Genomic DNA, 23,616 nt, shown 5'->3' on the forward strand with positions numbered 1-23,616 from the left:
TCAGCTCTCATTCTTCAGCTTGGGATGTAACTGAAAATGGCTGTGGTGCCATGGGATAGCTAATTGGTAAAGCCTGTTTGGAATGTGGATAAGTGAGCCATTTTGGCAGTGAGCAGAGTAGTAAAGAGCACTCTTTTTCCCTTAGTTGACTCCCAGGCTAAAATTAAACAGAGTTAGATATTTCCACATTTAGTGATTTACAGTGCATCTGTTCTGAGTCAACTAGCAGAGAGAACTAATTACCTATACACTTCTTATAAAAAGAACTTTTCATTTCTGTGCAATACATAGGTCTGCATTTTAACAATATGCCTGAGTGGAAATGCCCTTGAAAACAATAAGAGAAGTTAAAAAAGAGTATTTCTTCTGCTATCCTTTAAAATAATTGGATAGTAAACTCACAGTGCTACTTTGACCTGTATCAGCACCTGCTTATCATTCACATGTCCTGAGATGGAGGGAGTTGTAAGCTCAATGCTGAAATAATTCATGGTGCCGTTTATATAGCAAGATGGTGTAATGTTTTCTTTAGTTACCTAGTTACTAAAAATAAACAAAACTTGTCAGAATTAGTTTTTCTTGTAGATCACTCCCTTTGTTCATATTTGTGATCCCTCCTCAATATAAACTGTGCATTAACTTAAATTTTAGTTTCCTGTAAAGGTTTTTCAGTTCATTTTATAGGAGACTATCTGCAATGTTTTACTGGATGTTTTTACTGTAAATAGCAATCTAGATGTGTTTAGGTACTGCATACACACAGCAGAATTTAGAAAGACCACTGCTGGGATGATCTTTTACTGTTGCGGAGATAAAATACCTTTTTCTGCACATAAATAGCAAGGCTGCTTCTAAATGTCAAGCGAGTTACAGTATATGTTATTGCTGCTGCATTAAATGTTGAGTTTCAACAACTAAATTTCTGACTGACCTATTATTGTCTACTCTTCCTAGTAAATCTTTTCCACCACAATGGTGAGAATGACTCAGTAATGCAGTTTATTCTTTCATGAGGTTCTTATTCTTCCAAACAAACAGCTGTTTGCTCCAGGCATTGCCACCTCCTTTCTCGTTCCCCAAACACTATTTCACCTCGTCGTTCCTTTCACTGTCCTGCTGCTGTCATTCCTTTCTTCTGGCTCTGATTTTTGAAGCCCTTTTCTGTTCCTCACTCACCGCTGAGCATCCTTCGGCACCATCACCCTGCTCCTTGACTCTGCCCTGTTTCACCACTCCTCCTTTCACCTCCTGCCTCCTTTCTCTGGAGCCTCATTCCCCAAGCATCCTCTTCTACCTCAGCTGCCTCACAAGAGGCGAGGTTACACACTTCTTTCTTACATGCTTGAATTTCTCCTTGTGAAGGGGAGGACTAGAAACCCCATGCTAAGGGCCCCTCTCCTCCCAGGCAGCCTTTACTTGGGTACTTCTGGCAGGAGGAGGTGGCAGCAGAGTGGGCCCAGATGTAGGAGGCCTTGCAGGAGGCCCCGGGTTATTATCCCCTGCGGGCCCCCAGGCCTTCAGGAAAGCCTCAGGAAAGCGAGTGCCGTAGCCACAGCTGTCGTCCTCCAAGGAAACTCATCGAGAAGCTCATCTGCAGGGCGAGAGCGCAGCTGCACTCAGCCGCCTCCTGCTTGTCCTCCTGCCCGCCTGCTGCCTCCCTGGGTTCATTCCTCCAGGGCCAGGCACGAGTTGGGCAGGAAAGAAATTCTTTGCCTAGCTGCACCTGGCCCGTGACACCAGGGCGACATTGAGGAAATTCTCTCAAACGTGCAAAGATTGTGCGTGGTGTTGGGCTCGATCTCGTTTTTAAGCCGTTTTCTAGAGAGATGTAATAGATAACTCTGGCAAGAGCTGGGATCTGAAAACGAAACCTAGTATGGTATGGATCTAAGGTCTGCTTTTTTTTTTTTTTTTTTTTTTTTTTCTGAAATGTAAATTTAATTAGGAGGAGAAAAGGGGGAGGGGAGAAAAGAAAGTTCACCACAATCTTAATGGAATCCAGGAAACTCTAGTGTTGCATCTTGACAGAGAGAAAATAACAATTAATTTATTCTTTTTTTTTTTCTTAACCATGTAAGGAGCCTGCTGCCAACTTACAGCTTGGTTCTCCCACAGAGATTGCCGTGAAACTGGGGGGGGGGGGGTCGGGAGGAGGCTTCTTGTTTCTTGGAATGAAAACTCAAGTTTAAGCTTGGGGGGGGGGAATAAATCTGAGAATATTTTCTTTGATTATTTAGTGTCTTATTTTGAGGAGAGCCGTTACACAGATAACAGTGTTATATAGGTGATTACGTTGCTCTGTGAACAGAGCAGCTGAGCAGCAAACATGGCAGTAAATTTTGGTAATTCAGAGTGACAGAAGTGGCTTGGTAGGAGGCCAGAATTACCTTGCAGTCAAATTGAAAGTCAAATAGTGCAACTGCTTATCTAACTACTTGTATGTTAGGTGTTTTTTTTTTTTTTTCTTCTCCCCAGATGCAAGCTATCAATGACAAAAGACAACTGGAAAAATAAACTATGTTGCTCTCCATTCTACCTTACATTAAAGTTTTATGGGGTTGTGATAGTGACTTCATGGAAGTTAAAAGATAGTTTCAGTTCAAAGCATGGCTTAAGTGTTTTGAACATCTTAGTTTTAGCTCATTTTTTGCAGTAAACAAGAAACTAAATTGAGTAATTAGCAGCATGTGCTACAGTAACACTATTTTTTTTTTCAAGAGTCTGTTGTAAATATGGGATTTCTGTTGATTTTGCCTGTAGGCTGACTTTATTCCTCACTCTTTGGGAGGTCTCTGACTCCCACTTGTCATATCACATACATTAAACCTTTCATTAAGTATTGCTGACAACAGGCAGTATCTCTTAAAGATGCAGGATTCTCTCATTTTGGCATCCAAGTATCTTATAAAAGCTAATGATTGTAGCGTATACTTTTATCAATCTGTTACCTTCTGCTTCCATTTTCTAGTTTCCTCCAGATCCTGCTGCAAGACACATTCACTGCTGTTCTTACTTGCACATTACCCTTTTATTTTATGCTCAACATCAGCTTTGCCTTAAATTGCAGATTTATTTCTAAGGTTTATTGCTGACATTTAAAACCATCAGATCACAAAGACTATTCTAAGTATAGGAGTTCCTCATAGTGTGTGTTCCAACTCCAAGCCTGTGCTAGGCTGGTGATTTATCTTTGTGTATTTCTTGACTGCCATTTTCCCATTGTACTTGTCAGTCTTTGCTTGCGTAGCCCCAGTTTGATTGGACTTCTGCCATTTGGAATTGAGCAGGTTTTAAGATTTTGTTCTCTACAATAAGTATAGAACTTATTTACTTTTTTGTTTATTTTTGTGATGTATTATGTTTTGAGGAATATGGTTTCTCAATTTTTTAGAAAGTATGTTGAATTGTGTGATAAACCTTTTGGATTTAAATTTATTATTAAACTCAGATTGCTGCTTAATTATATACTTCAGAGTAAATACATTCGATATTGCTTTGGAACTAATTGATTTGGAACTAACATGGTTTCTAGAATTGTAAAACTACTGTCATTCTATAGAACTTGGACTGGACCTTCCAGTAGCTAGGATTTCTTTTTTGAATGTGTTTCATTACTTATTGGAATATTTAATTTCATTTATTTATTCATTACAAAGTTGCAAAACTTGCACAAAAAGACATCTACTTAACAATGCTTGCTGTACTTTTTCAATACAATCACTATCTTTGTGTTCTATTAATCTATTTGCTTCTGAATCTTGCAGCTCCGTCAGTTTCTGCCACAAAAAATAAACTTCAGTGAATAACAATATACTATTTACAGAAAAGTCTCACTAAATTAATGCACAGTTAGATTTTTAATGCAATCAGAAATGAAATAGTGCCTCTTAAATTGGGCTTGAGGGTGTCTGGATTGTGGTATGTTAAGACTTCTAGTTACTGAGAACAGTTTTTCTCCTGTTTTATGCCTCAGTGCTTCCCATGTAGGTGTTTCTTCACAAGCATATGTAAACTGAGTTTACTTTTAAGAAATGAAGCTACAGTAGCCCTACCTTTTAATCCTACAACTTCAAAAATCAGATTTAAAGAAAACAAAACGTATTGTAAAACTTAGGTTAAAACTCTAAAAGCACACAATACTAAGACTAACAACAGTAGCAGAGTTGAAAATTTTGCCATATTTTACCCAGCAAGTCTGCCAAAGAGTATTTATGACTGCATTAAAACAGAAAATGTTTGTCTTGAGCAGAACACTAGCCTAGAGTAGAACTATCTTTATTAAAAGAGATTAAAAAAAAAAAAAAAAAAAAAAAAAAGAATCCAGTGTCCTAAACCAGGTTTTTCTCTGTGTGTATGGGGGTGGAGGAAGGTCATACAGTCATGTATTATATTCCTTTCTTTGTGTCAAGGGGCATTTGACTCATTTCTTGCATAACTGTATTGTTGGCAGAGAATCCAAGTAAAGGTGTTATGTGTATTGCTACGTGCTCGATTTCTGTGAAAACAGTTTTTCTTGGCAAAAAATAGAAACAAGAAACATCAAAAAGCAGTTCTCTGCATTTTGTGTGTATGTGCACGTCTCTAAGAATAGCAGTGCTGGCAAGTTTCTCATTTTCAGAAAGTTATTGAAATGTATGTGGTAATTATTACTCTTAGTAGAAATCTTACGTGAGTAAATATATCTGAAGTACAGTCCAAACAAAAGTCTGCATCAAAGGAGATGTATGGGCAAGAAAAAAATAATATATATGGAGATTCTTTATATGGCAGTTATTATTTTCTGTTAATGTATATATTCTCAAAATGTATTCTATTTTCTTTTCCATGGTGTATAGGTGCAGTACTGTTGTCCAGTGTACAAGGATTAGCGATTAATGTTGATCCAGTGCTTTATACTTGGCTTATCTACCAGCCTCAGAAACGACCCAGTAGACACATTCAGCAGGTATGTATCCTTAGAGTTAAAGGAGTGGAGAGAGGGAAAACTTTCTCTTGCATGTCTACCAGTAGTGCATTTTTGTTCCACATGTTTTTCTGTTGCCCTGTTCATTTTAGTTTGCAGCACATAGTGTTGATCCGATTTTTATTTATTTAACATGTCAAATCTTGCGTATTAAAATTCTTGTTTCTCAGCGTTTTCATTTACAGTGTTTAAGTAAAAGAAAAGAGAGTGTGTTTTCTGATGCTCCTTGCTTAGGATCAGTTAGGTTTTAGTCATTTGGGATGGTCTATCAAATAATTACATAATTTTGTTAAAGAAAAATCACTACTCTTATTAAAACCGATTTTAATAGGAGATGAACCATGCAGGTCATAACTTGATACAACTGAATGCTGCAATGGATTCCATATATAATGTCAAAATACATATTTGCATGCAAAGTGCTTGGAAGAGATACAGGAAGTTAAGGCTGTGGGTATATATGGCACAGTGCTTGCTTTGAAGTATTCTTGATCCTAACTTTCATCCTGCGGACTCCTGACCTGGAAACAATCTGGAAACTTTTTGCCTGGTTCTGAACTTATTTTTTCACTGTTGTTTGGCAGACCAATAGAGTATTCTAAACCTTAAATTTGTCATAACTGATCAAGTGAGTGGTTTGTTGAGCGTGATGTGCTCTCTCAGTTCTAAGTCATCAACTATTAAGTGGCCAACACAAGAATCTTTCACTGCGGGTCTCACTGCCAATATACAGAACACTGTGCACATTAACCAAGCTTCATAGTTGGCCCTTGAAATGGCCATTATTATGGGATTATTATGATCTGAAAACATTTCTGTGTCTTGTGTGTAAATGACCTTGTTATGTGTAACTGTCAAACATTCGAGTCCAATTAAGCTCGTTCTGCAACAACACCATCTGATAAAATTCAATGTGTGAATTGCTATTTTATCATTTTAATAACTTTGCGCTTTTAAATTGTGTTGAATTTTTTCTTAATTCTTGCATCATAACTGGACTAGGTATTTCCAGATACAACTCTTTTTAAAAAATGGGACCATTAATGTATTTTTGTAATACTGTTATGTATCTTTCCAAAATTTAATTCAACCTGTTCAAATATTCATATAAATGACAAATGTTCAAATAAAAGACCTTCCTTAACATTAATGTTTGTAATCTTCAGTTAAACAGTGGTTCAACTGCCTTTTTATACCGAGAGATAAGAATAGTTTAGTGACTACATTAGAAAACTTCTTTTCCATGGTCTTGATCAACAGTGATTAATTAATTAAACTGGTTAATTTCCATTCATGTATTTATTTATTTGTGGAATTTGTGACCTTAGCTTATACAGCCTCCTAAAAGTTGTTCTATTCAATTTCTAAGTAAAATTAGTTTCATGCTTCTAGTGTTACTAGCTTGAGTTGCTTGGTCATTTGAAATGGTTTTAAATGTGAATTTAGAAATCTGTCAACATGGCAGTAGTTCCACCATTAGTATAACTGCAATAATTTGCTGCATATATAAGTAAAAAAAAAAAAAGACAGTGTCTGTGGCAGCCATGAAGAAACTTGAAAAGATACAATACCTTTATTAAAATATTAACAGAATACTTTTTTTTTTTCTTTAAATAATATTGTAATTATTCTAGATTAAGGATTCTAGTCAAACTTATAGCCTTGTATAATGTTTATTGGAAAAGGTTGAGTTACCATAGTCTGGTGTAGCAAAATGCTCTGTGCAACCATCGTGATTTTTGAACATTTAATGAAATAATTCTAAAACATGACGCTTTCAAGCACATTATCATCAAAATGTTATTAATTGATAAAACTCTTTTCTTCCTCTAACTGTCAGTCTTACACAATTGCAACAGGAAAAAATAATAATTTTAGAAGTTCTGTGTGTGATTGAAAGATTTTAAATGTTAACATATTTCAAATTTTAATGTCTATTATATACATTTTTTTTCTCCCATTTTGTGTAAGTCTAAACTGTGAGTTTTATCTGAACATGTAGTCATAAAATCTTTTGGTATGCTTTGTTCCATTTGTGCATCTTATCATGTCATAACATTTTAAGTGTGATAAAGTAAATCAAGCTAAAAATTTGGGACCACAACTACTGCCATGTAAACTTACTACACACAGGGTACAGCTGGGTTTATCTGTGTTCCCAGAGACAAGTATGCCTTTTAGTACCTGAACTTCTTCAGATTTGTTTGCCTTTTAACTATTACTTTGAGACTCTTAAGTTTCCAATTTGCCAATGCCAATTTGTCAGTGAGCTTGCTTACTGAAATACTCACTATTTGTAGTGAAACTGTGTTGGTGTAGTTTTGTCTGAAAGCATGAAAACAGAAATATCAGAACCTTTTTAACTTAGTTAAGCTGAAATGAGGTAGGACAGAAGCATAACATCAAAACATTTTCATAAAGCACTTAAATTTTCAATGTTTTTTCCATGAAGCCGTGCTGTCTCTCCTTTAAGATTAATGTGATACAGCCATGAAGAAATGTAATTGCCTTTGGCCTTATTGAGATTTTATTCAGCTGGTACAGAGCAATGGAAATATGGTGTTGGGGTGTGTGGGGCAAACTCAGCCCAATGAGGACTACCCCTTTTCATTTATTTTTGTTGGTTTCTTGTTTAGTCTACTTCTGCACCTTGCTTACCCACTGTCAAACCAGTGTGACATCTGAAACCACTATGTTACCCAGTTTTAAATGGTTGTTAGTTTTGTCCCCTCCTCTACCCAGTCTATTTTGTACAGATAGGTTATAAACTCCTTAGCCTTGTCTATGTAATATCTACTACAGTAAGTCAGATGTCCTGATATGTTCTTAGATAGTGTCTGAAAATTAATGATTAATTATAAATGAGTTGTTTTTTTTTTTTTTTTTTTTTTTTTTTTTTTTTTTTTTTTTTTTTTTTTAAGTCTGAATAAGGGTAAAAAAACGGAAGTACAAAGATGCTATTTAAATAAAAAGTTAAGTTTGGCACAATAAGCAGTGAATATAAACAGGTTCTTAATATATCTTGGCTAGAAGTGAGACATTTTTAAATCATTAGTTAAGAGTACAGTAAGGTTTCCTGCTTCTTCTAGTCTTGTCAGAAGGAAATTTTCTATCTTGTTCCAATACAGAGTTTTCTGTCTTTAGGAACAATACACACAACAGCTGTTTGCAGAAGACTGAATTTAGTGTTTAAAGAAAATGTTAGAATTTGGAAGTTTGTTTAATGATGCACAACAATTCCATGTGAGCTATCTATGTATATTGTTCGAGTTGTATAGATCATTCTTGTTCACATTTATTTAAAACTTGGAAAAAAAAAAAAAAACAACACAACAGGAAATTTGGAAATACAACTGGTCCTTTTTTAGGCTTCTGCATAATTTTTAAAATACAATGGAATATCTGGAGCCAGATGCTTTCAATGAATGGCATTTTAGTGTATTACCTTTTATAATAAAGTGACTATGCATGCCAAAATGTGGATGCTGTTACACATTTGAATAATAATCTGTGTGGTTGCTGTTGTGACTATATGGTCAGTGCTCTAGGGTAAATAGATGTAAATGTAACTCATTTTTTTTTATAATCGTCCAGAGTTTCAACATGCTTCTATAAGCTTTCCATTGTGCCACTTGAAGAACAGAAACAATGAGAATATTGCAGTCTAAAAATCCATGAGACTCTCTCTTAATGCTTCAATGAACTGCTTTTGAATTTCTCCCATGGCTACTAGTAACATATTTTAGGGTTCTTAAGTTTCTTTGCTGAAGTAAAAGCATTGTGTAAACTAAGTCTCTTCTACATTATAGATTTGTCCATTATCACCTCTTAGCTAATTGGTGATACTGGACATAGGTCAATACAATACTATTTGGAGGGAGCATAACTGGATTTTTAATCTCAAAATAGTAACGCTTCTTATTAAGTTTGGCAGAGGTAAAATAAGTTAATATATACAAAACACATACAAAAGAGTTGTTGTGTGCTTTTGATGTGCTTATTTTAATGTTTGTTGCAAGCTTACATTTTGTAATTTTTTTTAGTAATAGAGGAAAGTGTATCTGCTTAAACATTTTGTAATAGTATGTCCTACTTCCTATTTGCATGCTGTATAGTATAACATGCAGCATGTTTTCTGTAGAAGGTGATACAGAAAAGTCAATGCTGCTGAAGTTTGTTTTAATCAGGAATAGAATTAACATCTCGAACATCTCTTTAAACTGAACTTGAGGCACGCTCTTTAATTTTCTCATGTGTGAAGTCTGTAGTCCTGTTACTTAATACAGCAAGTTGTACAAGGTCTTGCTCAATAAAAAAACTTGTTCGGTGCTCAGTCCCCTTCACAGTAATAAATAAATAAAAGTGCATCCTTATGTTCAACAGAAAGCTCCTGTGCTTCTGTTTGTACTCGTTGCCTGTTGTCTCAGTACCAGGCACCACTGAAAAGAGCCTGGCTCCATCCTCTTTCCAATCTCCCTTCGGTTATTTATATATAATGATAAGATTCCCTCTGAGCCTTTTCTTCTCCGGGCTGAAATGTCCTGTCTCTCCCAGCCTCTCCTCATAAGAGATGCTCCAGACCTTTGATCATCTTCATGGCCCATCATTAGACTCTTCCCAGTATTTCCATGTCTTTTTTGTACAGTGGAGCCCAGAACTGGACACAGTGCTCCAGGTGTGGCCTCACCACTGCTGAATAGAGGGGAAGGATCAACCTCCCTCCACCTGCTGTGATGCTTTGCCTAATGCAGACAAGAATATCATTAGCCTTCTTAGTGGCATGGACACATCGCTGACTCATGTTCAGCTGGTGTCCACTAGGACTCCTAGGTCCTTTTCTACAGAGCTGCTTCCCAGCTGGGTGGCCCCCTGCCTGTGCTGGTGCCTGGGGTTGTTCCTTCCCAAGAGCAGGACTTTGCAGGTCTCCTCATTGCACTTAATGAGTTTCCTGTCAGCCCATTTCTCCAGCCTGTTCAGGTCCCTATGAATGGTTGTGTGGCCCTCACAGTTTTGTGTCAATTGAAAACTTGCTGAGGTTACACACTCTGCCCCATCATCCAGAATATTAATGAAGTCACTGTATAGGATTGGGCCCAGGATTGGCCCCGTGGTTACGTGGCTAGTTACTGGCCTGCAACTAGACTTCGTGCCTGATCATTACACCAGTTTTGGATCCACCTCCCTTCCTGCTCATGCAGCCCATACTTCATCAGCTTGTCTCTGAGGATCTTGTGGGAGGCCGTGGCAAAAGCCTTACTGAAGTCCATGAAGACAATATCCACTGCTCTCCCCTCATCCATCAAGTTGGTCAAGCATGACTTCCCCTTGGAGAATCTATGCTGACTACTCCCGATGACTTGTCCTACGTATGCCTGGATTAGCTATTCCATCACCTTCCCAGGGATCAAGTTGAGGCTGACCAGCCTGTAGATTCCTGGTTACTCCTTGAGATTCTTCTTGACGATAGTGACATCTGCTTTTCTCCAGTCCTCAAGCAGCTCTCCCAGTTGCCATGATCATTTAAAGAACATTGAGAGTGGCCTTGTGGTAACATCTGCCAGCTTTCTCAATGCTCGTGGGTGCCTCCCACCAGGGCCCATTGACATTCTTATGTCCAATTTGATTAAGTATTCTCTGATCTGATCCTCTTTCGGGAAGGGTGACACATCTTCTTTGTTTCAGTCTTCCCTTCTGGAATCTGGGATATCTAAAGGGCCATTTTGCTAGTAAAGACTGAGGTGACAAAGGCATTCAATTACTGAACCTTTCTGCTTGTGCGTTTCCTGACTTTGTATTAGCGTATATTACAAGGAAATATTGTAGCTTGTTTTTGTTTGTTTGTTTTGTTTTGTTTTAGGACTTTCTACTCCTATTCTAAACTCAACTGAACACGGGAAGTTAATATTAATAAGGACTAATAAGGACTGCATAATACTTGCATTTTTCAAAACTGTTTTATATAGATTTCAGACTTAATACCCTGAATAACATGTAAACAGAAGAAAATAGTCATCTTGGGTCAAAAAAAAAAAACAAAAAAAATGTTTAACAGGATGTGTTAAGGAAAAGGTACTTGTTATCATGAGAGTGTTTTCACTTCATCAGCTGATGGTCTTCCAGATATGCAGCGTAGCAAGCATTGCATGCTGCTCTGTCTAGAAAAAGACAGTACTGGTAGAATACCTTTCCTGTTTGGACCACTGTACTGTGTATACAGTGTGTAGTAATCAACATCAGAAGGCTTTGCAGGCCAATGTGTTAAAAACAAAAAACCCTAGGACACCCAAGATACTATATTGTTGGAAGTGGCAGCAGCTGTTGGAATTGATTTAGTTATATTAATTTATTCCTCAATAATACTGAGCTGAAATAACTTGAGACCTGGTGCAGAGCAAGGAATAAAGTTTATAAATCAAAGTACTGTAACTTAAAGTTCAAAACTGATTTTCAAAATCCTTCATCTTGAACTTGTTAGCTAAAGACATCTGAGAGAGGTGTTTTAATTAAGCACTTTTTGAACATTGTGTCACAATATGTACAATAAATAATTAGTTTAAAAAAAAAAAAAAAAGCCAAAATCCAACAACCAGAACTTTATCATTTTTTTGTAAGTTTAAAAAGAGTGAATTCGTCATACCGTCTTGACATCTTGATAGTAATCCACTGTGTAACAGTTCTGACGTTTAATAGATTGATTCTCAACTTCAAAATTTTAAACTTTTGTGTTTTTTTTTTTAAACTTTTAAATTAATATTGAAAGAATAAATTTTTAAAAAATATCCTTTTTGATTTTGCTTTCCTTCAGTTCAAAACCTGAAGAGTAGATAAATAATATTGTGGAGAAAGTTATTAAATGGTAAATTTTATGTACTAATATCTGCTGTATTATATTACTTCACAGTTTGTATAAAATGGAAGGACTAAGAAAGATTTAAAGATATCAGTACTTCTAAAGAGTATTATATTGGAAACATGGGTGACTTCAAAAAAAAAAAATGACCTTTTGATTGCATGGTTCACTTCAAATTAATCAGAAAATTATCACTGGCTTTGGAAATACACTATATAACGTTGTGCTCTTAAGATCTATGTTTTCAGAAGTAAAACATTAAGAAGAAGCCTGATAAAAAGGTACTTGTTCTGATTTATATATATTCTGTGTAGCTGCTCAAAGGCAAATTAGTATATGCCAGATGCGTTGCACTCCATCCATATGCTCCATATAAAAATCACATATTTTAGATTATTTGGGTGTTAAAAATAATCACATTTCTGGTTCCCTGAATTTGTTAGACTTTTCTGAAATAAGTTTTTGTTACCAACATTTTTTTCAATAACTGTCAATAATCCGTGAAGTTGGAGCAGCAAATTCAATAGATATCTTCCATACCCTGCTTGATGATTGATGAACCTATGCTAGATTTTAAACAGGGCTTAAACTGGCATAGATATTTTAGAGTTGATTTTTCTTTGAAATGTTCTTGTATATGTCAGCCAAAATTGGTGCTCATTTGTTCTTAAATACTTTATTCTGCATAGGTTGTTTTGGTAAAGCTGAGCTGTATGTGTGGCAGCAGTAGCTGTGTTCATGTAGTATGTGCACCAGTTGCTTACTTGCTGCTTTTTAACAGTTTAGTTTTTTAACTCAGATTATGTAACATATGCTTACCTAAAACCTTTGTGTTTCTTGAAAGCCCTGTTGAATAGATATGCTTTTTAATGCCTTAAGAAAGATTAATTTGAACAGAATTCAGGAAAGCAGGAAAGATGCAACTATATAGAGTGACTTCTTGTACATATGTTGGTTACTATATGTTTATATTGCCTTCCTCTTAAAAAAAAAAAAAAAAAAAAAAAAAAAATTTAGTGTCATTGTTTCCAGCAATTTAATATTTTATTTTGACTATTATTTGAAGATGTTTTCAGTTATGGCGTTCTTCATTTTGGTAAATCAGTGGTGTTTTTATCACATATTTACTCTCTTATAAAAGCCCTTACTTAGCTTTACACCAATAAATATTTAAAGATTTTATTTTCCTTGGCAAAAAAGCATTATCTATACTTTGATGAAACATCAGATATATGATACTCTTTGCAGTGAAAATATGAGTGCATGTAATCACGTTTTTCTCAAATGCATAATACTGTAAAGCCTCTACTGTTTTTCTGTATTTTTTTTACATTAATCATTTCACTAAAATTAATCATCACAGAGAAGACTGAAACTATCAAAAACATATACCTACACATATCTCTTTGTGTATGAATGTATATGGCTGCACGTTTCTGCCATTTTCTTTGGCTGTTCTGTAAGCATGTGTGAGTGTTACTGTCTAATAAGTGTTTCAGAAATGGAATAGATCTAAAAACCACAGTGCACAGAGAACATCCTTAGTCATGTACAGGAGCAGTGAAGGAAACAACATTGCTCCTCTTCCAGATTCATCATTTTAAAGCACTGGAATTTAATATACCTATACGATTCCCAAATCCAAATTTCTCCTTTTTCATCAACGTCTATGCCATGGAAGTTTTTATATCCCAATTCAAAAACAAGACTTTTCCATTATCTGGGTAGGTAGATTAGAGAATTGGTCTGTAGCAATTCGACTTCATCCATTTTTTCCCCTCAACTTTTTTTCTACTCCATTTGCCCTTTTTCTACCATTATTTTTGGAATTATACTGTATTATAAAATCCTGCCACTGCTGTATGGGAAGTTAACTGTGTGCTCAGGATCTTATGAACTCTTGATCCCATCTTGGACTCAATGATCTTTGTAAGCCTCTTTCAACTGAACTGTTTGATTCTATGGCTTGGTAATTCTTCACTCAAGTGGTTTGCACAAGAGGTCTTTCTGCAATGTTTGCCTAAGAAGTAGTTTTGTCATTATGACGGTCAGTACACTCACTTAGAACATGTAATTCCTGTAATTTGAGGAATTACTCAAGGTGTCTTTTGGAATATTGCAGATCTTTGTGTCTTCAAGAGCCAAACACTTCTGATAATCACAGAATCACAGAATCACAGAATTTTCTAGGTTGGAAGAGACCTCAAGGTCATCGAGTCCAACCTCCAACCTAACGCTAACAGCCCTCCACTAAACCATATCCCTAAGCTCTACATCTAAGCGTCTTTTGAAGACTTCCAGGGATGGTGACTCCACCACTTCCCTGGGCAGCCTGTTCCAATGCCTCACAACCCTTTCTGTAAAGAAGTTCTTCCTAACATCTAACCTAAAACTCCCCTGGCTCAACTTAAGCCCATTCCCCCTCGTCCTGTCACCAGGCACGTGGGAGAACAGGCCAACCCCCACCTCTCTACAGCCTCCTTTAAGGTATCTGTAAAGAGCAATAAGGTCACCCCTGAGCCTCCTCTTCTCCAGGCTGAACAAGCCCAGCTCCCTCAGCCGCTCCTCGTAGGACTTGTTCTCCAGGCCCCTCACCAGCTTCGTCGCCCTTCTCTGCACCCGCTCAAGCACCTCGATGTCCTTCTTGTAGCGAGGGGCCCAAAACTGAACACAGTACTCGAGGTGCGGCCTCACCAGAGCTGAGTACAGGGGGACGATCACCTCCCTAGCCCTGCTGGTCACGCTGTTCCTAATACAAGCCAGGATGCCGTTGGCCTTCTTGGCCACCTGAGCACACTGCTGGCTCATATTCAGCCGACTGTCCACCATCACTCCCAGGTCCTTCTCTGCCTGGCAGCTTTCCAACCATTCCTCTCCCAGCCTGTAGCTCTGCTTGGGGTTATTGCGCCCCAGGTGCAGGACCCGGCACTTGGCCTTGTTAAACTTCATGCAGTTGACCTCAGCCCATCGGTCCAGCCTATCCAGATGAATGAATGCCAGTGAAAAATAACACAATATAAGGGTGAGTTTCGGTACCTAAACTTAGAGATTTTTGCATATTGTAGCAAAGTTGGCTATTGAGGGTAGAACTATGTTGCCCTACTTTAGTTCTAGTTTTTCTCTTCTACCTTGATAAATAGCAGGAAAGGTTTTGATAAAAGCAAGCATGTTTCTAAATTAGACATAATTATCTTCTTGGTGCATCAAGGTTTCTAAGACTGTGGTAAGTTTAGATTTCTGATAGGCAAAAAGCATTATGCTTATGCCTATTTGGATCTGTCTTCACATACAACAAGGAGCACCATTTCTGAAGGCTGTAGGAATGAAGTTAATGCTTGCTTAAGGGGCTGGAGCTGCATGGGACTAGAACCTTTTATATGGTACTTCAAAGTACCTGTGAAAGTGCTTTCATCAAATGATGAAGATGTAGGGCTTCTTGGCTGGCGTAAGTCTATCACGTAAGTTTGGAAAGATTACAGCTCATCAACCAGTGGCTGATCTTTGGTCCAGGCAGAAGCGCTTTTTCTGAGCATACCTGAAATTTCTAGCTGAAGTCACAGAATTTCACATGAATTTTCAAGTTCATCTGTTGCGAATGAAGCTGCTTTTGCGAGCCCCAGAGGTTAAGCTTGCCTAATGTTTTTAATTAGGAAACAATATAATTGGTTAATTTTAACTAGAAACTGGGCCTTATGTCTAATGCTTTCGGAAGCAATACAGGTGTATTCTTATATTATTGCTGTCAGAAACCAAAACAATGAAATGTAACTGGCCAGACAGCAACTGTGATTAGTTGCTATTAAAGCTTGGCTCAAGGTGAGCAAGGTAGACCCTTGCTATTCAAGCTGCCAGAGCTTGAACTGTCCTGCAGGATAAGTTAATGTTCTTCTCAGAGGCAGATAAAATGTTTGCGTGACGGTGATCTTACATATTCACAAAAATCATGTCTCGAGTACAACTTCCATCTGCACCCATTCCAGTGACTTCATTAATTTCACTTTCTGCTTGCTGGTTGTAAGCTATTGCATGTGTACAGATCAGTCTGTGTGCACGGAGAAGACACTAAGGGGATGTCTGGGTTTGGTTTCATTTCACAGATGACAACCCATGTCTGTGTTGGGGCTTCTGCATTGAGCTCAACATTTCACAGACCAGTGCTTCATTTTTAACCTTATTTATAATGTTTTGGTTCCAGGAATTCATTCCCTGCTTCCCATTGACAAGCAGGTATTCAGCCATTCCCAGGAAAGCAGGGCTCATCATGCTTAACAGTTTTTTGGGAAGACAAACATCATCGCTCTGAACATGCCCCCATTCCCCAGGCCCCTCATTAGCAGGGCAGCACAAGGAGCAGAAAAGTCTTCGGCTCTTCAACAACATTGGTTTGTTATCACTGCTACTTTCATGAAAAATCCAAAACACAGCACCATATAAGTCTCTACAAAGAAAATGACCTCTATCCCAGCCAAAACCACGACAAAAGCATTCCCAATCTTCTTCATGTGCCTGCATACTCTTCAGACTCACTGGTGAAATAATAAATTATTTTAGGTGCCATGAATTATTATTAATCTAGTGTTCATTGTGTAATACACACAAAATATTATTGCATCAGTAAAACTGTGGTCAATATTCCAGAATAGAATAGGATTTTGATTTTGACTGCAAAAACAAAGTACCTTAAGGCTGTAGCCCCGAACTGAGTTCTCTTGTAGGTCATAACATTGGGCTTACTTTTTGAGTGTAAACTCTGTCATCTTATGTATTATGTGAAGACAGATTTGTATTTAAACAGAAGCTTCGACTTGAATCATTTTGGGTGATTTTTTATACTTCTGGAATTCAGAAAAGTTGTCCATTACTCAGGACAGAGCCGATAGCGATTCATATGTTGTTGATGACTTGTGTAGAAAATGATTAATATTTTCTAGTAGAAGGCATTTTCCTGACTGTTGTGGGAAGCCTCTGTTTACAGTATTCCTCTGTGTAAAGGAGCCTCATATAAATGCTGCTGTAGTTCCATATCTCTGTTGTGCTCTTTATCTTCTTTATAAGACTACCAATTAATAACTGTAAAGCTTCCTTCCCAAGTAGGTGTGTTAAGCTTTACTGCATGCTACTTCATTGCCAGCTTTTTGGGTTGTTGTGATGAAATGCTTATGAAAACACTTGACTGCAATGTCTCCTTTCCCATCAGATTCATCTTCTCGTACAGCTGTGGTGCTCTTGTCATCTGCTATTTCCCAAGCCACAATTTCCTCATCAGTCTGTGGCTAAAACCCAAATCTTGATGATCCTTTTCCATCTATTTCAACGTTGATCTTTCATCTTCTGCATTCTTTTAACCAGAAATCTTTTGCCAAAAATCTGACAAGATTGTACTGGGCGTCATCAACAGCAACATCAGGCTTGATTTCAGTGAGCAAAGATGAAACAGCTGTTTCATTGTCCAGATCAGCACTCAAGCGCTCAATATTTGGTCATAATTTTTTCCAGCTTTGGCTGGCTGTGATAGCCTTGATGTTTTTCCCTATATGACTAGTGGTGTAACTTATTATTGTATGCTGCTGATCCATTTCTTCAGTGGTTCAGAAACAGCCACAGCTTCTTCAGACACTGTTTTCCGTCCTATTGTCTTTTGTACTGTCTTATATTATCCGTGTTCGTTCTTCAGAACTCTTGCTTCACTTTGGCAAGTTAATGTTCTTACGATGTTAAATGCAGAAATGCCAAAACATGGCTCAACGGTTGCTGTTATGGGAAGGCTGCAGGTGGCTTTGCCATATGAAAGGTTGTATCAGATAAATTTTGAAAATAAGTGAAGTAATACGTCTGACCAAAGTTTATGAAACTTCAGACTCTCTCTCTCTCTGTCTACATGTGGGAAGTATTTCTATGGTGTAAAACTTTTTTTTTTTTTTTTTTTTTTTTTTCAAAGCAGATTGGCTTTTTTTGCTGTTGTTATGGCTAGAGGACACCAAAGTGACACGTTGCTGTCTTCCAGAATTGGTTTTTAGGGCTTTTGGAGACAAAGCTGATGACTGTACGTTCAGAGAGAGCAGGAGAGATGAGAGTTCTGTTTGTCATTGGCATTAGTATTTTCCTATTAACTTTGCATACCATTGTATATGTAAGTTGATTGTTTTCACTGGAATAGGATTAAATAGTTGATTGTCTGTCTTATTTTAATTTACTTTTATAGTGGAAAATGGTAAGGGCATTTGGAAGTGATTCTCCTTCAATTAAACGATTTTTTCTGTTTGTTTTGGGGTTTTGTATGTGTGCACGTGTTGCACACTGCTTGATTCAGTGATCTGTTTTCCATTGGAGAAAATTTACAAGCATATTGCCCGCCTCACACGAATTTGTTTCCCACAGAGATTCCTAATGCAACGTGTGAGGTTTCTCATTACCCAGCTATATGGATTACATTTTCACTCCAATACCAACAAAATTAAATTACACAAAAATTGATTAAGATGCATGTAATCCTAATGTCTGATCTTTAGAAAAAAAATAATGCCATCTTTAAATGATAACGCTCTGCAAAATCAACAGTAGAAATACTCTGCTCTTCTCAACTGGCGTATATTTACAACTTACCTAGCAGCTAGCACTACAGAGAATTGTTAACATTTTTGTACACAAAATGGAAGATCAGGTTTTATTAATGATTTTGTCTTTTCTAACTCACGTTGATTTAAAAAAAAAGGAAAAAAAAAAAAAAAAAAAAAACAAAACACAACACCAACAAAAGCCTTCAACTGTATTTATTTCTGGCCCTTCAGTTCCTGAACTCATTATTTTTGCCTTATGTTGATTAATGTATTTTCTGTTTTCTGATCTTTGAAATAGAGGTGCAGGCCTTCAAACTAGATTTGAATGCCTTCAATTTTGTCAACCAGTATTGTGTTTTGAGCAGTTGGTAATTTTACCAGTCTGCTTAAATGTCGAAAGGTAATTCAAAATCACTAATGATCAGAGTCAGGCCGCACGTTTCTTTTTAATTGTGTGTCTTTCTTTTAGAAGTTGAATTAATGAAGGTTGATAAATTACTTTGCAAAACATTGAAGTCTTCATATCTGGCTAAATTTGTCTAGTTTCCACTAAATGTTATGATTTAGCTTTGAGGATGATCCAGGTTTATTCATACGCATTTTGATGGCCTAGTGAGCATGGTATTTTAAGTTAATAAATTCTATTTAATTTTTTTTTATTGTAGAATTTATTTTAGTCCTGTTAGTCTGAGAAAAAAAGACTTGCAAGTGCAAGTCCGAATGTAGTGTTTCAGCTGTTTAATGAAATTGTAAAAATTTGTTTTCATAATGTCTGCTTCAGTCATCATTTTAAGTCGTCTTCTATAAATTAAAAAAACGCAGCTGAAGACATGCTTCTTATGACAATGTCATAATTCAAAATTAATGTTTTTTGGTTTTGCGTGGTTCTCAAAGTGCTTCTTTTTCTAGCAGTCTGTAGGATCTGTTCCACTTGGAGTGTCAGTAACTCGAAAAAAAGAGGATGAAGCATCAGTTGGAAGTGCGCCTTTGGCAAGGCAGCAATCAAATCAAGCTTCTGAGTATGCCAGCAGCCCTGTCAAAACAAAAACAATAACAGGTATGATCACATCTTAATTGAAACTAGCTACTCAGCCTTTTTAGCCTTACTCAATAACATCCGTGTGCAGCTGAACAGTATCAGCTGTGCAAATACTCGGGAACATATTTCAGATTTAAAGAAATACTGTCCCAGAAAATTACCAGTTCTTTAATAAAAATGTTAATTTTTCATCTTATTTTCAATATAGATACTACCTCGAGGGTCCTGATAATTTCATGGAATGTATTTTCTAAGACAGGATAAAGGAGATGCCTTTTCAACAGAAGATAGCTATTTGGCTTGATATTAAATGCTTAAGTCCATAATTTTGTCAGACTTTATACACTTAGATTAATCTCTTTGATTTCAGTCAAACTGTTCACATTGTTTCCAACCTGGCATGTGTGCAAGTCATTGCAGATCTAAGTTTTGTGCATAAATACAGTAAATTTCACAGTTTTCTCCCATAGAAAATACATTTGTTGTCACTTCTGTTTCTGGAGTTTAAGAAATTTTTAAATTTAGGAATCTTCCCTGGCATATCGGGAGTGCTAGCGTTACACTTCATTATTACTAATCAAGATGATATGGCATTCTGGGATTTTCTGGACTATTTAATCATACAGTACTGTCTGCAAGTAGTAAAATAGGACATCATCCAACAAAAGTGACTATCCAGCTGAGACTTTCAGTAATCCTTCTGAAATACACTGAACAAATTCTCTTTTCCTTTGCATTGATGTTTATTTCCAGTTAATCATGAAGTACTTCAAGATGTTGTCTATTGAAACCGAGATTATGATCTTGCCCATGAGTGGTAGTTTAATTGTTATTTTGTGATAAAAAGGGCTAAAGCCAGAAAATCTGAATATTACATGGGTTTCCACGTTGAAATTGATAGAATGATAGAAGGAAATCTTGGAAATAAATCTATTTCATTTATTAATAATTTACTTTTCAGAATTTGACTTTCAAAATTTTTCAAAATTTTACTTTTCAAGGAGTTGGACTTGATGATCCTTATGAGTTCCTTCCAACTCGGGATATTCTATGATTCCATGGTTCTATGAAATTTATCCTTTTATTTTTATCATTCTTTCATCCTATCATTTGTTTTTACCTGTAATGAAGTGACTGCATTAAGTATATTCTTCAGTTTGCAATATTTAGCATGTATAGTCCCGCTACACCAACATCATACGTGTTTTGCATCCATTCATCTCCTCTTGTGGTTAATTCCACCAGTGCCTAACAACAAAGCACAGAGGTGTAATGCACTAGAGAAACATACATGATTTTTATGTTAAACTGTCAGAAATAGGATTAAAAATATCTTTTTTAAAACCTTTCTTTGCAGAGACATATATAACCCTGGAAGAAAGCTAATCAGGGAATTCAGTTTGCTTTATTTAGTGTTTGAAGAAAATTCAGTTTGAAAGAATGATGCATTCTGCATCCCTTTTGTCTCAACAAAGCCCAGTCATGGAGAAGCTTTGAAAATTTCAGTTGCCAAAGCTGTTGTTTGACTCAGAGAAGAGGGGACGTAGTTGTTTTTTGGAGTTACCCAAACATTCTGATAATATACAGGGATGGTACGTTCAGTCATTACGTTAAATTTGGCTTCTTAACTGATGAAAATGTTATTAATTTTTTTTTTTTTAAGATGTAACATGCGTGTCACAAGTGCTTGTTCGAAGACCAGCCTGTATTTTTAACTGTGTACCTATTTGTTATCTGCTGGAGATAAAATGCCAAGTGCAAAATACCTGAAATATTTGAGATTTACCTTTAATTCCTTCAGCGGAATTAAAGTATAGAATGAATGCCAAAGAGCAAAAGGAAATAATTTACTAATTAAGTAATTTAAAGGGATATTCTGTCCACTTCAGTAGACCACTCAGATTTTCTCTAGTAAATGAAAGGAGAGCCATGTCATACTGCAGTGCCGTGCAGGCTCATTCTCTGTATAGCCTCCTGAAGCATCATGTGGTGTTAAAAGCTTTTCCATCTGTTGAACAGAGTTAGATTTGGACTGGGAGATTTGGGGGGCAGTAAAAACTTAACACTTACATTGTGTCATCACCCCTTCCCCTCCCCCCTCAAAAAAAGTCTCTGATTATGAAGCTACCAGTTAAAATGTGTAGAAAAGGTAGGATGAATGAAAGAGTAAAAGGTGAGACCTCATTCTGAGATTCTGAGAAAAGTTTCAGTGGATGCTTTGTTTCACAACTTGTTTCTTTACAGGTGCAGTATGTGCTCTGGAATATGGTGAATGAGTGTCTGGTTTCTTAAATGAAAAATAGAGTGCCTGTGATTCTTCTCCTTTCTGATTTTTCTGGGTCCCTTGCTACCAGTAATTTTCACTTGATTTCCTTACTTCTTCATTTCACCTAATTTCTGTCCGAGTTTTCTGTTTGCCTCACCTTTTTAAAACCAGGAATAAAAAGCACATAATTATAGGTCTAGGTCGTGCAACGCTACCTATGCTACAAAAGCATCTAGGTAAAAGGCAAAAATCCTTGTAAGCCTTGTAGCTGTACCTATGGATGCCTTAAGTTGTACGAAAACTGAATTTGCTGCATTGATAGCAAGCACATATGCATAGTCTTTTCAGACTAAAAGAGGTTATGTCTTAAAATCGTGCTATTCAGGTGATGATTTGGAATTTACCCTTTTTGAGTCTAACATGATCTTAGCAGTCACTCCCTTGAGAACTGCTAGAAACCAACTCTATGTATTAAATGAAAGCAGTTTGTAATCACAGCTGTAAAATGATTTAAAACATTGATCTTGAGTTCAGTTTATTAGCTAATGGCTGCTGAGACATTGCCAAAAATGAAGCATGGGAAAAGAGCAAAACTACTATTTATATGGTAACTGCCTGTGAAAATCCAAAGTTTCTGTACTTAAGTCTCAAATGGTAGTTATTTATAAATCTCCTTAACCACAGAGGCCTCAAAAACAGAGTAAGATAACAGAATATATGGTTTAAATTTTGTATGATGCGGTCATGAACGAGCAAGATGATAAAGAATATTAAAAAAAAATATTTACCTGAATTCCACTGTCCACCCACTTCTCTTCCTGTTCTCAGCAATTCACGAGCTCCTTGTTAATTCAATAAAAAATAATTTAAAGACTTGGTGTAGAATTGTAGCTCTTATGATTGCATAGTGGCAAAACGTGTGAATGTGTAATATACATATAGCATATGTAGAATACCTATGCAAGAACATAATACGGGTTGTTGAGTAGATAGGGCAGCCTTTGAAAGCTGTCCTGTGCACTACTGATTAAGGATTAATCAATCCAAACCGTCTATTTTCATTCTTTCAGAAGGGTCTTCATTCAATACTAAAACAACTTTCAGATTTCATTCTTTTTATGTTAATAAATGGTAGTAATTATTTTCACTTTGTTTGAAAAATAGAATGTAACCTAATATAATAACTTAAAATAACACAGAATAATTCTGGTTTGGAAAAATCTGTTGCATTACTGAAATGTTGATATTTTGTTCTGTGGAGCTGTTGTTTTTGAGATGTAATTAGAGTTCTAAAGTTTCATACACGCAAAGTTAAAGCTAAGTTAAACCTGGTTTTCTATTATTTATATTTCAAGCAGATGGATGTTGGTGTCGTAACAAGAAAGTTTAAAGCTTGGTCCAAGATGGCCTTTATATTCTCTGTCCTGTATAAATTGTCTGATTCCTAGTAAGGGCAGAACTCAGCTGGCCAATTTCTCCCTTCTTTCCCTTGATTACTTATTTTCATAGAGCTTGTAGAATCAATCTTTGAGAGATTTATCTTCTTAAATTTTACATTGAACAGTAAGCACAAAGGGAGTTAGGAAAAGACAAGCAAACGAGTGCTATGCCAAACGAGGATTCCATGAGTCTTGTTTCTGTAGAAAGGAGGCAAAGACCACCACCCACCTTCTCTTTCAACCACTTCCTAACATTTGATAACGTAGGTATAATTACATGCTTATAAGCTGGTCATTAAATTCTTCTTAGAAATTAAATTCCTTGGTTATTATGGGGAGCTTTAGTAATTCAATTTTGAAAGCTTTTCTCAAGTAATTCTTAAAATTCCCTCCAAGTATACATAGGTGATATTTCTGAACTATTTTGAAGGTAGCTAAGCAGAGAGAAGAGGAAGCTTTAAATGTATACCTGTCTTTTTGTTGATGCTGTTTAGGCTAGCAT

The 23,616-nt window shown here is 36.4% G+C and overlaps 1 protein-coding gene across 9 annotated transcripts in view; it reads left to right on the forward strand.

The window, feature by feature from the left end:
• VPS13B (vacuolar protein sorting 13 homolog B) overlaps window positions 1-23,616 on the forward strand; it is a 459,486-nt gene that overhangs the window by 193,011 nt on the left and 242,859 nt on the right. For 6 of the 9 annotated variants that reach the window (XM_084510475.1, XM_084510471.1, XM_084510479.1 and 3 more), the window contains 2 exons: window positions 4,836-4,945; window positions 19,280-19,427. In XM_084510475.1, coding sequence (XP_084366601.1) covers window positions 4,836-4,945; window positions 19,280-19,427 — 258 coding nt within the window. The remainder of the gene's footprint in view (window positions 1-4,835; window positions 4,946-19,279; window positions 19,428-23,616) is intronic. The other 3 variants (XM_084510472.1, XM_084510476.1, XM_084510474.1) reach the window with 1 other exon arrangement.

The sequence above is a fragment of the Aythya ferina genome (assembly GCF_964211825.1).
Source record: "Aythya ferina genome assembly, chromosome: 2".
Taxonomy (NCBI): domain Eukaryota; kingdom Metazoa; phylum Chordata; class Aves; order Anseriformes; family Anatidae; genus Aythya; species Aythya ferina.